At 32.2% G+C, this 14150-nt stretch overlaps 1 protein-coding gene across 1 annotated transcript in view; it reads left to right on the top strand.

Moving 5' to 3' along the window:
* LOC111709875 (uncharacterized) overlaps positions 1-12259 on the top strand; it is a 12887-nt gene extending 628 nt beyond the window's left edge. Inside the window, exons 2-18 of the mRNA XM_023483805.1 lie at positions 826-995; positions 1512-1560; positions 1831-1897; positions 2749-2856; positions 3942-4013; positions 4364-4426; positions 5535-5629; positions 6675-6732; positions 6992-7018; positions 7590-7697; positions 8266-8373; positions 8534-8664; positions 8990-9103; positions 9710-9832; positions 10251-10308; positions 10841-10996; positions 11892-12259. Of these exons, the coding sequence (XP_023339573.1) occupies positions 826-995; positions 1512-1560; positions 1831-1897; positions 2749-2856; positions 3942-4013; positions 4364-4426; positions 5535-5629; positions 6675-6732; positions 6992-7018; positions 7590-7697; positions 8266-8373; positions 8534-8664; positions 8990-9103; positions 9710-9832; positions 10251-10308; positions 10841-10991 (1502 nt within the window). The 3' untranslated portion in view covers positions 10992-10996; positions 11892-12259. The remainder of the gene's footprint in view (positions 1-825; positions 996-1511; positions 1561-1830; positions 1898-2748; positions 2857-3941; positions 4014-4363; positions 4427-5534; positions 5630-6674; positions 6733-6991; positions 7019-7589; positions 7698-8265; positions 8374-8533; positions 8665-8989; positions 9104-9709; positions 9833-10250; positions 10309-10840; positions 10997-11891) is intronic.
* Positions 12260-14150: the final 1891 nt, after the last annotated feature.

Below are 14150 nucleotides of genomic sequence, written 5' to 3'. Positions count from 1 at the left end.
CGTTAAGATCTTAACATACTACATTGACGACAAGAAAATTTAACAATGAGTAATGACCATATTTTTTCAAAGTTTTGCAGAGTAGCTTTTCTAAAGATTTAAAAAAGTAACATCTTTTTCCTCTTAGAGTAAAACTATTATTTTTATATTACTTTAAAATAAAATAAATTCAGTTTTTTTACAGATCTTTGTAGTTAATGTTAAATGAATGACTATAATGAAGGTTATAACACAAGGTGAAAGCTGTAAGGTATGTAATGAAGCCTTTATTAGATGGAGTTTGTAAATCCCAGAGATGAGTGGAAAATGCAAATCAAACCCAATTAAAACCAATAATTTGATATACATCATGATATTTTTCTAGGGGGGGGGGAAATTTTACACCCCCTTATAGAATCCTTATCTACGCCCCTGAGCGGTGTATATAGGAGCTGAGGGAACAATGGAGGTCGGATATATGTGTCAATATCAGCACATGATGTATGAGTTAGCAAAAAATGTGAAAACATGTCTGATTAACTTAAAATAAGTGAATTAGAGAGGGAAAAGTGGTATTTTCCCATATTTTCTAAAATCATGGCGGTCAAAATGGACTACAATCACCTCCGATCTCAAATTTTCTTCGTGATCCATGTAGACAACCAAAAGTAGAGGCTGCATACAAAATTTCAGCCTTTAATCTCAATTTTTAGGATCAAACGCATTCTGTACAAAATTTGGTGTCACAGTGTCAAAGTGCACCCTTCCCCCCCCTTTTACGGAATATTGTATAACCCGATATTTATTACATACAATCCCTTTGAGTAAATTATAATTGTTTTGCAGAGGCGGACTGGAGTGAAGGCGGCGGAGGAGAGGATTGGTTAAGGCGGAGGACAGGTCGAAGCGACTACTGGGAGGAGGAGACAAGGCGGAGTTGCAGAGAATGGGTTCCTGCCTTGGGACATATCATCAGCTGTATCATTCTCGTAGCTGAACTAGTGCTCTGGATACAGGTTTATCTATTATGTAGTTGTATTCTACTAGCTGAACTAGTGCTCTGGATACAGGTTTATCTATTATATAGTTGTATTCTACTAGCTGAGCTAGTATTCTGGATACAGGTTTATCTATTATATAGTTGTATTCTACTACCTGAACTAGTATTCTGGATACAGGTTTATCTATTATATAGTTGTATTCTACTAGCTGAACTAGTACTCTGGATACGGGTTTATATATTATAGTTGTATTCTACTCGCTGAACTAGTACTCTGGATACAGGTTTATCTATTATAGTTGTATTCTACTAGCTGAACTAGTATTCTGGATACAGGTTTATCTATTATATAGTTGTTTTCTACTAGCTGAACTAGTATTCTGGATACAGGTTTATCTATTATAGTTGTATTCTACTAGCTGAACCAGTATTCTGGATACAGGTTTCTGGTTTAACTATCGAACCTTTTTCTGTATTGTTTTTAAAAGAAAAATCGAAATTCATCTCGATTTTTTAACTGACTTATTTTTAGGTTATGCAATTATGGCGCTCAGCACCTACTCCATATAACTTTCTATCAGGAAACCCAACAATTTATTATATTATTATGTTTTCCCTGGATTTAGGACAAACATGATGTCCAAAAAAATATGGAAAAATAAGTTACGACATTGAAATGGTTTAATTATGAATTATGGATTGAGTTTGTATACAAATTTGATGAAATTAGTTTTCTTTGAGAATTGATAAACGAAATAAAAATTAGTGTGATTAAAATTATATATTGGTTGACATTAAAAATCCCAGCTTTTTCCACACGAAAGGCAGAATATAATTGTTATTTAACTTAGGAATAATTCCATGTTTACTTCCTCTCATTGTACTTCCAGGCCTGGCTGTACTGCATTCACTCACAAGGTATTGAACAGCCAACATATTTTTCAAAAAAAAGCGTGAAAAAAACCAATAAAAGAAACAGAAAAGCTAATTGAGAAAATGCTTGGAAGACAAAAATTAATTAGAAACTGTCCCTTTAACATTTTTAGAATTTAAGATATTTTTGAGAAAAAATATGATTTTGTTTGTGCTGGTTGATAAATAAATGAATAAAAATTTTTCCTCCACTCAATTTCTTTCTTTTGCCTTTACATTTTTCCCTCTTGCTTTCCCTTCTCTAAATTTCTAACCCTCCTTACCTTCTCTCGCCTTTCCCTTCCTTCTATCCTTTATTTACAACTACTTTACTGCAAAGTATTTACCTCCTTTTTACCGACATAACTGACGTATGATTCCCCATTATAGGGACGTTGAGTTACTTCATTTTGCTTGGGAAATTAAATAAAATAACAACCCGCTCTGCAAAGTTTTCGTGAAAAATTCGCAGATATCCATCTCAAAGATTATTTACTACAAAAGAATTTGAGTCTTTGCCACAAACTAAAATTTTCCTATCGTTATAATTTTGCAACCCAATGACGTAGACCTTAGTTATTTCAAACTATGAATTCTGGTAGATCAAATAATTTGAGTTTGAAATATCAAAGTTTTACACTATCCAGTTGCAGAGATAGTAGGTTTTAAAAATCTGAGTTATTGACAAAAACTCATTTCCATTTTCCTGCAAAACATCCCTTGCTGCGCTCTGGATATTTGTAGACAAAATTGGTCTATTGAAACCTTTGTAAAGTAAAATTCTCTTATCTTCCCTGTATGGGAGTTGTAATTAATTAGTATAAAAGTAAGGATGATTTTAGAATGTTGTATTTCAGGGGTCAGCTGTCTTTCAAGGAGGGATTGTTGATGCTAGTTCCTCCTTCTCCTATTCTCCTTCATGCTATCCTCGTTTGTATCTGTATAGGAGGAGGAGATAGGTCCAGGTATATTCTCCTATTCTCCTTCATGCTATCCTAGTATCTTTATAGGAAGAGGGGATAGGTCCAGGTATATTCTCCTATTCTCCTTCATGCTATCCTAGTATCTGTATAGGAGGAGGGGATAGGTCCAGATATATTTTCCTATTCTCCTTTATGGTATCCTAGTTAGTATTTGTGTTGTGGAAGGTATAAATATTAATTTACTTATATTGGTTATATTGGTTTACTTACTATTCATATTCATGTGTACACATTTTACTGTGACATATTAGGACTGCTAAGAACAAGGTTGAACAAAATCAAAAACTAAACATATTTTCTAAAATTACCCCCCTCCGCCCGACCCCGGTGGGATAGCGTGTATGATTTTTGATGCTTAGGGGGAAATAATATGTTTAACATAGAAAAGCAAGGTTTTTTTTACGCTTTGATATTTTTTACCCAAAACTTCATTTATTTTGCCCTGAAATCATTTGTTTCCCCTTATATCTATCCTCTAGGGGGATTTAAATCTTAAATCATAAAATCTTAAGATTGGTAAATAGTATTAAAACTTTCAGTAAATTGGTTTTCGTAATTGATGGAGAATGGGAGCATTTGTCAGATAGATCACAGACTATGTCTGTGACACGGTAGGACTGAAAGATGGAGTCCTAAATGTATCCAGAAGAAATTCTGTGTCTATACATTTTTTGGAATATATAATCCAAGGATTGTAAGGCAAGGAAAGTTATTTCAGAAGTGTACACATCTTTTGTACTGCAGTGTACTGTCTCTGGGCGGTAATGTAAACACAAGACGGATGTCGAAACCTGACATGGGATCCATCTTTCACATAAAAGATTGATGAAATATTCTGGTCATAGGAAACTATTATGTGAATTATCAAAATTTTCAAAATTTAATGGTTTTAACCTGCTCGGATACTAAACAAACACTGATGCATCTATTCTTGTTTACAAATTCCGCCCAAAGAGAACTAGTTTCAATATGTACGCAGAGTATACGCGACCGCAATTAACTTTCCTTGCCTTACATTCTTGGTATAATCTATCCAAAGAAATAAAATATACAAATCAAATGTTCAGGTATAGTCGTGCTGCCCGTGTTGCAAGCTTTGTTCAATCCTGCCTGATGTCCTTCCCTCTTCTTATTCTAAGGTATAACAATATTCATGTATGTCTTGTATTGTGTATTATTAAGTGTCAATAAAAGTTCAAACAAAAGTAAAATGAATAAAAATCCTGCAAAAACTTGTTTGTTCCCATGATATCCAATACAATAGCATAGTTTTATCTAATTTTACTCATCTTATTTAATAGCCGGGTTATAAAGTTACTTATCACCCTGTTGTAGGGCTTAACGCCTAAAATGAGAAATATTCCCGCAAAATTTAATAAAAAGATTATCAAGCATCAACTTAATTTACGGATGTAAAACTGTTTCCGATTTTCCTTCCGTTAAGTATATCAATTTTGATGAACAATTTCTGAGTTTTGTTTTTGTTCAGTGTGACAACAGTTATCCATGCAGTTTTAGAGGAGGATTCTGTTAATACTGCACTTTTACATAGGTGAGGTATTATTATTGAAGTATTTTGCTGATAATAAGATAATTTCTGCTAGGTTTTCATTAAAATTTAATAAAGCTGAATTCATGCAAAGCATTTTAAATTATCAAACATTCATTTATTTGAGAATTTAAATTAAAAAAGAAATTGTACGTGTATTGCATTGTGCAATGAACACATACATATTGATGTAGAACTAGCTGGGGTTGTTGTTGTTGTTGTTGTTGTTGTTGTTGTTGTTTGTACTAAGGTACGAACTCGTGTATTATTATAATTATTACAAAGATTTATTCACACACAAAGATATAAATACATATATAAATGGTGTAGTTTAAATTTGTTTAAATAAATTTTTGAAAATACAGGTTTCAAAAAAGAAAGTCAATGCTTGATTTTGATCATCTACAGATTAAATTATTCTTTATTCGATATCCCTTGGTAATCGTAAAACTGTTATGAAGAGAATAAGCATTGATCCTTAAATCAAAACTGCCCGCAGTAGATAACGAGATCAAACGTTCGGTAGTAGGATATCCATTTTATTCCAGCGCTATAAACACATTTCATTTTGTTTTATTTATTTTGTATTTATTTTGACTACTATAAACTAGAATTAATTTTTATCAAAAGTAATAAAGCTTGTAAACAAAAGTCAAAGTTGACCTGGGTTGGATCTGGAAGGTCGGGCTCATGATAACCAGCTGTTGATTATTAAGTAGTAATCTTTATATGTCTGTTTGTCTGTCCCAACATAACTCACAAACCCTTAACCTATTTGCTTTACATTTTAAGTGGAAAACTCAGTGAAATACGGAAATGTTCTTAGCTTGGTTTAAAATGAATTTAATTGTTTGACTGTTATAAGGAAATATAAGATTTTCAGGGAAAGCTGGGTTCCCAAGCTAGTTCAAAATAAACCATCTGCACATGTGTTGTACATATTTAATTTCTCCTTGTTTAGATACATGTACGACAACAAGTTTATGTTTAGATACATATACAACAACAAGTTTGTGTTTAGATACATGTAAGACAACAAGTTTATGTTTAGATACATGTACGACAACAAGTTTATGTTTAGATACATGTAAGACAACAAGTTTATGTTTAGATACATGTACGACAACAAGTTTATGTTTTTTGCTGCGACTATCAGTTTCCTGAATCTGCTAATTTCTTCCTTCAGATTCAACGAAAGACTAACAGGTAATTATTTAAAGTCAAATGTATATAATTGAGTTTCTAGATTTTTTATACGTTCTTGAACCACTTAAGTAGTTGAACCACGCAGACGTAGTTGAACCAATTAGACTTAGTTGAACCACGTAGACATAGTTGAACCACGTAGACATAGTTGAACCACGTAGACATAGTTGAACCACATAGACGTAGTTGAACCAGGTAGATGTAGTTGAACCAAGTAGACATAGTTGAACAACGTAGACGTAGTTGAACAACATAAGACGTAGTTGTACCACATAAACTTAGTTATACCAAGAAGACGTAATTGATCCACGTAGACATAGTTGAACCACGTAGACAAAGTTAAATCGCGTAGACGTAGTTGAACCACCTAGATGTAGTTGAAACACGTGGAATTAGTTGAACCACGTAGATGTTAGTGAACCACATAGACGTAGTTGAACCACATAGACGTAGTTGAATCACATTGACGTATTTGAACCACGTAGACAAAGTTAAATCTATATTTTTGTCCTAGTGCGCAAATTAAAGTTGAACAGAATTAGTTCAACTTAGTCTACGTAGTTCAACTAACGTTCAATATTATACAAAATTGGTCCCTAAATATTTGCTGTTTCCGGATCAGTATTAAAATGGTTTAAACTGTTATAAATGAAGTCAACTTCCTGTTCACAAAATAAATTCACTCTCAATTAAAAATCACAAATTACAGTCGTAAAGAGTATATTACAGCAATTATTGTAAAATAGAAATGCTTAATGCATAGTTAGCGGCAGATATAATGTTGAAATCTTAGTTTTTGTGTTCCTCCGTCTGTCTAATAGTAGTTCCCTTAACATCTTTAGCTATGTAACGATGAAGAATATATCGTTGTTTTTATCTATAGTTCAGCCATCAAAGGCTACTGTTGCGTATCCGAAATGAACCCTTTAAACGAGTGTCATTTTAAATTATGGTTTTCAGCCCCGTTAATAGCTTAAAGGCCCACATTTGTCTTTATATGAATGATAATTATAATCATAATAAACTTTTAATTTTAAATTTTCAGGTCGCCCTGTTGCCATTCTGGTTGGTCTGCCATTTCTCTTCTCAACTATTCTCTTTAGGCATGCAAATTTGATATTAAATCTTATTATAATTTATTTATTTAAATCTAATTAACATTTTTCTGCCTGAACAAAATTTGGACTCTTAAACTTTTCTTTTTTGTTTCTTCATCTTATAAATCCGGCAGTTTCTTCAGAAGAGTTTCGTTTTTAGTTATCTTTTGGTTGAAATATTATGGCAAGTTTTATTCTACCCCCCCCCCCCCCCCCAAAAATAAGTTTTTTAAAATTTATTTCTTTTAATATCTAATTTGCCTAGATTGCTTGGATTCGGTATACTATTCAGGGACAATAATATTTATGATACATATATTAATATATTTAGATACCTCTTCTTCCTCCCTTTTCCCTTATTCACACCTAATTCAGTTAAGATCTCCAAGACCAAGTAATCTGATAAACTGTAACCAAACATTAAAAAGAATAACATTACTTGGCAAATTTTAATCTTTAATTTAATTAGTAGTGACCTTAATAAGTTTCTTTTTTTGTCAATTTCTTCTACCCAATTATTTCGCCCCTTCAGGACATAACAGGTACACAGCAGTACACTAACGGTATTAACACTGCAGTACGCTACTTGTATGTATCCTGTAGTACACTACCTGTATTTGCAATGCAGTACACATCTTTTTTTACACTGCTGTATACTACCTACATGTACACTGCAGTACACTACCAACATGTACACTGCAGTACACTACCTACATGAACACTGTAGTACACTACCTGTTTGTACACTGCAGTACACTACATGCATTTACACCGCAGTAAACTATATTCTCTACCTGCATGTACATTGTACACTACAGTACACTACCTGTGAATTTTTCGATATAAATATTAACTGTTTACAGTTTATTTGATAATGCCTGGATAATCTTGAGCCTAGGAATCATGTTCACAATGTCAGCCTTGTCTGTACAACTCTCTAGTAGTATGACAATTTGCAGCAAAATATTCAGGTGACAATTTTCAGCAGAATATTCAGGTGACAATATGCAGCAGAATATTCAGGTGACAATATACAGCAGAATATTTAGGTGACAATATACAGCAGAATATTCAGGTGACAATATGCAGCAGAATATTCAGGTGACAATATGCAGCAGAATATTCAGGTGACAATATACAGCTGAATATGCAGGTGACAATATGCAGCAGAATATTCAGGTGACAATATACAGCAGAATATTCAGGTGACAATATGCAGCAGAATATTCAGGTTCATCTTAAAGAGACCGTCTATGTAATTTCATGGGGACATCCATTATTAAAGGGGTACTCTATTAAAAATTAAACGTTATTGTTATTCCGTCTAAATATTGATTTTTTCAAGTACTGAGTTGAGGAAGTAAATTCATGGATTCAATAGGGAACTTGGTTAACAAGTCGCTATTGTGCCCCTTTGAACCCTACTGATGCCTCAGTTAACAGTGAACACCCAGGACAATCTTTATATCTAAACAGTACACAGTACACATTCAATGTTATGATATTATTTTACACCTGGAATTTTAAGTTCTATTTCAGGCGAATGTGTGGAGATGACACAGTGAGTATGGATGAGAAGAAATCTTCTATTGCTTCTTCTCTTCTCCTAAGTATTGGAGGGGTTCTTCTTCCTACAGGATATTCTAGGTAAACCACTGTAACCAGAGAAGAGTAGAAAAAAGTCGTCTTCTATTTCATTTCTGTAAAAATTGCAATTTTAGGATAAGTTAAAATACAAATATTTTTGTTTTCAACATTAAACTTCCATAATTTCCCGGGTAATAAGTTTATAAAAATACATATCTAGGGATATAAAGTTGGGTCATGTGTCTGGCAGAAGCTGGAGGCTGATTCTAATCAACGCAATTGGATCCCTGGCTATACTCAGTGTTGTTATCAGTACTGCAATATTACAGCATATTCCAAATACATTTTCAGGTAGGTGTACACACTAAACTTGTTTTCAGGTAGGTGTACACTTAACTTGTGTATGATCATAAACATCAATTTAAAAAATTAAAGCCTCCCCCCCTTCCAACCCCTCCCTTCGGCGAGAAGCTGTCTGGGTTGCCTTTAAGGGCATTTATTTTCTCAATAATATTTGAAAAGCGAAGAAAATGTATATTTAAAAAGAAAATAACGAATTGGTTTTGAAAATCGAACAAATTTAATGGAAAACATCTTTCTTGCAACCAACCTACTCAGCAATTAAAACAATATTTGGGAATTTATTTTTCAACCACTCAATTTTTTTTTATCTTAGGACAATCCCTGATCAGTATGATCATGAACATGGGGGAGATGGAGATCACGATCAAGACAGGGGGCAAGGAGTTCACTATGGACATGCCTAAGACTCAGATCAATGTCATCGGAGGTACGTTAATCATTTCTAACAACATTTTAGGAACCATTTTATGAAGCTGATATTTATTTTAAGGGATTAAAGTTAAAAATTAGAAAAAGGACACGAGTGTTAATACTGCATCCTTAGTACACGATAACAATTAAAGGTAGTGACTGGCTAAATATGGTAGTTAAACTCAGTCTGAATCATTCGTTTCTACAACAGATGATTTAGACTGAATGAACTTTGCTTTTTTTAATAATAAGATTTATTATTTATTTGCTCAACCTATTCCTAAACAACAAATTAGTTTACTGAAACATTTTTAATTCATTTTTTGTCAGAGTTATCAAAAAGTTTTTAAAAATTGATTCTTGTAAGCGAGTCTGCAGAATTGGCCAACCTCGTGATTCTTAGAAATTGTGCTCTTCGCTAGCAATTAAACAGCGTAAAATGTTTTATAGGTATTTAATAAATCCTAGATATTGCACTCGCAGTTTAACTACGATACAAAGCCAGCCACGCCCTTCAAGCTTAATCTCAAGATAACAAAGAGTATAACTGTTCTAAGATATTATTGTTTGGTGTAAACTTTATCAAATATTTAGAATATTCCAATTATGTTTTCTTTTTCAGAACGACATGCTAAGGCCACAATGACCTTGAACAGTCATGATGATATGTATATATCCTACATAGTTCCCAGCTTACTTTGTGCTTTAGTTCTACCGTTTACTGTACTCAGAATACTCTTACTAGGTAAACAAATAGGAATAATAGATTTTTTCAAGAAATAGCATTCTCTTCATTTTGATCCGGATCCAATTCATTTTGATTCGGATCTGGATCCAGGTCATGAACATTAAACATTTATAGAAGATTTACTGATTTTTTACAATGAAAAATTAATTTTAAATTATTTGTCATCTTTCTTTTGCTTATTTTTATGCTACGATATTTAGAAGTAAAGAAAAGTTGTATGATCTCTCTTTTTTTACGAAAGTTCAGAAATGTGATGTGAAAGCCGCATGAAATTTTTTTTTACAGTTTCTTATTTGATATTTTGCCTCTTGAACCCGGATCCGTGGATTCGCATATTTTTATCTATTAAAGGGTTAAAGGGGGACCCCACCCCACTCGGATAGGGTTAACTCTTCACGTATTTGAATAATTGTAGGATGGGACTGCACACTGGAGAGAAGGTCCGAAGAAGATGATCTATATAATGAAAGAAGGTCAGTAAAGTAAAAATTTTTGGTTAACAAACTCAAGTTTTTTTTACAGTAATCAGTTTCACACAAAGAGACTTTGAAGATTTTCCTATAGTTAAAAATGGGTACTTAATAAACAATTAATGTTATTAAGCAGGTTTCAGATCATTTTTTTTTTACATATTTTTATTCAGCTACAAAGCACGAGATAATTCAAATAAGAAATAACAATTTATTATGTATTTTGGACCCGCCTAACCAGAGTTGGTTGTTTTGATTGGTTGGCCCATAATGATCTGTAAGATTCGCAACATCAACATTTTCGGCGATCCGGATTTAAGATTTACTAATTTTGTGCAAGTGAGAAAAAACCTCGTTTATTTTTATGCTGGAACTTGATGGACATTATACAAAGTTTTTAAAGTTTTTGATAATATCTTCTTAGTTAATAGTTGAGATTTGTTGTGTTTTGTTAATATGATGCCCCTTTGTGTCCGGATCCAGGAATCCAATTCCGGATTCTAAGCACTGGCTTAAACGCCCCCTTGTTGTTCAGGAAAGTAAGTTCTGGTCGAAGCTGTTGTGCTGTGATGTGGAGTATAGCATCTCTGATGTCCTTCACCTCCCTGTTCTCCATGTGCCTGGGTACACTTGTACTCTGCCTTGTACTAATGCACGTACATCCTGGACACACAGGGGACCAGTAAACTAGGTTATATAACATTCCTTTAATACTTTTTAAATCAGAGTCTATTTTTTTGGAATAAAAACTTAAAAAATTTGCTGAGATTTTAAGGCACAAATGTTATCTAAAAAATTTAATTTTTGAAGAAAAAATATTTTAGATCAGATTCTACAAATTTTTGATCAAATTTCCATTTTTTGTTTTTGTTAAGTGTACACTTAGATCTAAAACATTTTTAAGATCAATTTCTACATTTTTTAGATCTAATTCTCTTTAGATCAGAATACTCTAAGATTAAATTCCCTTTATATCGAAAGGTCCATAGATCAGATTCCTAAACAGCCATCATACAGTTTAATCTAGAACTTTGGAGACATCGATATGATATGCTAAATAAATCAAATGTTATTTTTTTACCAGCTGATAATAGACTGCTGCATATATTCAGTTTTTTAATTAAATAATTATATGGCACTCGTAAAACTGTTCTAGCATATTTCATAGCTATTCATTTATTTATATAATTACCGAGATTTAGTTCTTATAGTATAAACACATTGAAAAATTGTCAAGACGACATTTTATAGATTCTTTCGATGTTTCCGAAGTTTTGGATGAAACTGTATTTATGTTCGGTCAATTTACAGGTTTATAAAGATTTCTTTTAATGATTTTAAGTCATAATAAAGACAATCTGAAAAACGGAGATTCCCATAAAAGAATAGACTAGCTATAATGGAAAATAAACAATCAAAACTACAGGGTTGATCACAAAGGATGAGACTTTAGAGATTTTATTTAAAGAGCTTAAGATCATCATTAAAGTATCATTCTATTTGGGTAACCCTGTATCTAATTCAAAACAAATCAAATAAGAGAAATAACAAAAATAGTTTCACTGTTTTACAATATTAATTTTCAGTTTGTCTCCGCAGTCCTCATCTCAATCAAAATAAGAAGAATAAGAATCTACAGAAACTCCTCTCTTTAGATAATAGACATAGAGCGATTCCATTTCATATTTGAAATATTCACGAGCCGTCCATATTTGAAATATTCATGAGCCGTCCATATTTGAAATATTCATGAGCCGTCCATATTTAATTTTTTGTTATTTCATATTTTACGTTAAGACGTTACCTACCTGTACTACCTACCTAGTTTCCAGTCGAGACTAGGACATAGTACAGTTTTAATACAGTAATGGCAGCTTTGAAAAATGTTGATTATAAGATCAAAATTAGTGGAATTATGAGCATTTCTTCCCTTATTACTGACGTATTATTTTAACAGCTCTTCAGTCAGAATTATGCTCAAAATTGACTAACCTAAATACATTATAATTATACTGTGTAAACTTTGCTCAATAGATCTTTGTTCTGATTAATTTATTTTTAATTGTTGCAGATTAAAAAAATGTGTAAATATGTTAATTATTTATAAAGCGCTCAGTTTATAAAATTTAATTTTAAAATTAGGCCTACGTAGCATAAGGATGTAATTTTTTAGAACTTATCGTTGGTTTCCTTGAAACTAATCGCTCAATCTCCCTTGCCAAGTATTACGCTGAAAGAAACTAAATGCTCAAATTACCTAAAAATTGCTTTTACAAGATTTTCTGCATTTTAAATTTTAATTCAAATGTTGATTTTATAGTTTTTTATTTGTTTTAATCGTATTTTTACTCTATTTAAAATGTGTTTTAAAATTCATGTAATAATAAAATACACTATTTTAATTTTAAAACATTTTTTTATATTATGTAATTAACATCATGATGACTAAACAAGAAAGTTTTTTCAATAATTGAAGTTTCATGGAAAAAAACAAAACATGGTCGGGTTTCCCGGAAAACTAGAGATTAAAAACGACAAGACTCGTTCTTTATTTGAAATTGCTGAAATACTTACAATAATGAAATACCTTAAAACACAGTTTTAAATACTTCTTTAATACTGTAATCTTTTGTGAATGTTCTGTAAATGATGCACCTGTGAAATTGTATAAAGGAAAATGAGTTTTTGCCACAATCTCTAATTTTGTAACCTCTTTATCTTTGCAACCCGATGTTGAAGATCTTGGATATTTCAAACCACGAAATCTGCTAGATCAAAAAGTCTTTGCTTGAAATTTCAAAGGTCTACTCTATCAGGTTGCAAAGATAAAGTGATCAGAAAATTTGTATTTGTGTCAAAAACTCAGTTCCTTTGTCTTGATGAAGCTGCAAGTTTAGGAATTGGTAAAATTTAGAACAAGAAAAATAGAAAAGTATTAATCTCAATAAAAAATAGACTTTTTAATAGAAATTGTTTGTGAACCATTATCATGTTGAGATTTTAAAAATGTTAACGCCAAATATTTGATATTGAATATCGGAGGTGAACACGGATTTAGTTAGCCTGGCAGACGAAGCATGAGGCAAGGAGACGATTTTAAGTACTGGGAGGCCATTCTGTGCTATTTTAATTATTTTAAAACGGCTTACATTAGAGAGCTAAAACTTCTTTATTTTTTCAACTTCATAGTTGTTAACAAATTTTGCTAAACATTATTTTGGAACAAAGGATAGGGTGGACGGTTAAACGGCGGGTCGGTGTTTCATAAATAATTAGAAATGGTTAATAACTTATGAAATTAATATATTTGAAAACCCTGGAAAAATGTGTCATATGTTAAAATTTGTCAAAAGTAAAAATATTTATTTTTGAACGCTATTGATGTAAAACTGAGAGATGATTTAACCCAACTTAAAAATGAGATAAATAAGTGGGGGGAATTGGCATGCTCTGTTTTACAGTTGATGAATGTTATTGAAGCAAATCATAAGGCATTTTTGGGGAATATTGAGCTGAAAATCTCTGAAGTTTTAGTAACCAAGGGGGATTTGGTATTAGTGGGAGAACTAGGGAATCTTGAGGATAAATTGAACGGGATCCGGAAGAGAGCCCGGCAGATATCCAGAGATTGTTCAGGAGTACCACCCCAGCAGGATGAACATGTACCAGTTCGAGAAGCTGGTGGTGAAAGAGATCAGGAGTTGATGATGAGAAGCTGTGATTTGGATTACGTGTTTCATGATGAAGAACCTATTTTTTTATAAATAAAAAAATAATTAACATTAAATTATAAAACAACGATGATAATAGAGGAACATACTAATTTTTTTAAAAATGATTATCTA

Source organism: Eurytemora carolleeae, unplaced genomic scaffold (assembly GCF_000591075.1).
Source record: "Eurytemora carolleeae unplaced genomic scaffold, Eaff_2.0 scaffold1007, whole genome shotgun sequence".
NCBI lineage: Eukaryota > Metazoa > Arthropoda > Copepoda > Calanoida > Temoridae > Eurytemora > Eurytemora carolleeae.
The sequence above is the reverse complement of the archived record's forward strand: the minus strand, read 5'-3'. Positions and strand labels throughout refer to the sequence as shown.